Below are 2,081 nucleotides of genomic sequence, written 5' to 3'. Positions count from 1 at the left end.
AAAAAATACAAAAACTAGCTGGGCATGGTGGCGGGCACCTGTAATCCCAGCTACTTGGGAGGCTGAGGCAGGAGAATCGCTTGAACCGGGGAGGTAGAGATTGCAGTGAGCTGAGACCATACCATTGCACTCCAGCCTGGGTGACAGAGTGAGACTCCGTCTCAAAAAACAAAAGACAAAAATGAATCTTAGCTTTACTTTTTAAATAGCCAGTTTGTTTTATAACATTACATAGCAGATGCATTATCCCACACACACAGAGGTATATTGAGTGTCCACGCGGAAAGTTGCAGCTCTACATCTCAACGCGAAAGACCAGTGTGAGAGCTCCAGTCAGAACACCATGAGAGAGTCCAGGCTGACTTCAGACCACGGTGTCTGTCTCCACTCTTAAGGAGACAACTCTTTGTCTGCATAGTGGTTAAGCATAGACTGTGGAGCCTGCAGATGTGGTTCCATTCTTATATCTGTCGCTGTCAAACGGTGTGATCTTGGGCAAGTTGCTTAACCTCTCCTAAGTCTCCATTTCCCCATCTGTAAGATGTGGCTAATAGTAATACCTTGTCCATGGACTGTTTTAAGGATGAAAAGCATGATACACAGAAAGCAGTTAGGCCAGTGCCTAGCTCAGTAAGTGCTCAATAAACATTAGCTGCTTTTGCTACCATCATCATCATTGGTAGTGGTAAAAATTAACTTGCAACCAAGTATTAATTATCAAGTACTCATTTAAATAAAAGGAAAAGCAGAGGCATAGGGAAAGCAAAATAATACCCAAAATATATTGATGGCATCTGATACCTTTGCTTCTACATTAACAGATTTATCTTTCTAATTGTATTTATCCTTGGTCACTGTTAAAATTTACTGAGTTTTTCTGAGCACACACAGTAATGAAGGCTGAGATGTTAAAAATTACGGCAGCTGGGACTTTACGTAGGTAATTGAGATGGACCGAATTGTGAACACCAGCAGTATGAATTCAGAGAGAATCTTTTTCTTCTCCTTTTTTCTTTTAGAGGATTCTGCAGATTGGGAAAAAGAACTGCAGCAGGAACTTCAAGAATATGAAGTGGTGACAGAATCCGAAAAACGAGATGAAAACTGGGATAAGGAAATAGAGAAAATGCTTCAAGAGGAAAATTAGCTGTTGCTGAAATAGAAGAATAATCCTTAACAGTCTGCAAACTGACATTAAATTCTAGATGTTGACGCTCACTGAATCAGAAGGCATAAAAAAGTATAACTTTATGAAATTCAAAATTACTCTTTTCAAGTTGAAACTTGCCTCTTCTACTTTAAAAAAGTATATAGAACAGTTACTTCTAATAATCAGAAAGAGATGTTTTGTAGAACGTTTCTTTAGTATAAATAGAGTTAGAGATGTCCTCATAGGCAGTATGGCTATCTTTGCCACAGAAACATAAGTAAAATTTTAGAGTTCTGTTTTCCATGAGGTCAAAAATACAATTTATTCCTCAGTCATGGTTTTCTAAATATCTGTACTCCACATTCCATTTTAATTGATATGTGAGTGTTAAAGTACCTACTTAATGAGTTGATTACTATCAGAATGACCAAATTATACCAAAGAACTTAAGAGGAAGCACTTTCAGAACTATTCGCTTGCCAGGTATTTTCTAAAATTCCACCTGAAAGCCAAAAGATAAAATAAATAAGTTGATTTTAATGATATAAACATCACACAATTTTACATTAAGAAATACTGTGCAGGCCAGGCATGGTGGCTCAGGCCTGTAATCCCAGCTGTTTGGGAGGCCGAGGTGGGTAGATCGCTGGAGGTCAGGAGTTCGAGATCAGCCTGGCCAACATAGTGAAACCCTGTCTCTATTAAAAATACAAAAATTAGCCGGGCATGGTGGTGGGCATCTGTAATCCCAGCTGCTAGGGAGGCTGAGGCAGGAGAATCTCTTGAACCCGGGAGGCAGAGGTTGCAGTGAGCCGAAATGGTGCCATTGCACTCCAGCCTGGGCAATAAAGCGAGACTCAGTCTCAAAAAACAAACAAACAAAAAAAAAGATCAATGGTTACCAAAGTTTAGAGGGGAGAGAGAGATAAAT

The 2,081-nt window shown here is 39.5% G+C and overlaps 1 protein-coding gene across 3 annotated transcripts in view; it reads left to right on the top strand.

The window, feature by feature from the left end:
- The window catches only part of SYAP1 (synapse associated protein 1), a 51,642-nt gene extending 49,776 nt beyond the window's left edge, over positions 1-1,866 (top strand). For 2 of the 3 annotated variants that reach the window (XM_011940247.1, XM_011940246.1), the window contains exon 9: positions 1,020-1,851. In XM_011940247.1, coding sequence (XP_011795637.1) covers positions 1,020-1,147 — 128 coding nt within the window. In that variant the 3' untranslated portion in view covers positions 1,148-1,851. Of the gene's footprint in view, positions 1-1,019 lie in introns of all 3 variants that reach the window. The other variant, XM_011940248.1, reaches the window with a different exon arrangement.
- The last annotated feature ends 215 nt before the right edge of the window (positions 1,867-2,081 follow it).

The sequence above is a fragment of the Colobus angolensis genome, unplaced genomic scaffold, assembly GCF_000951035.1.
Source record: "Colobus angolensis palliatus isolate OR3802 unplaced genomic scaffold, Cang.pa_1.0 Scaffold188, whole genome shotgun sequence".
Taxonomy (NCBI): domain Eukaryota; kingdom Metazoa; phylum Chordata; class Mammalia; order Primates; family Cercopithecidae; genus Colobus; species Colobus angolensis.
The sequence above is the reverse complement of the archived record's forward strand: the minus strand, read 5'-3'. Positions and strand labels throughout refer to the sequence as shown.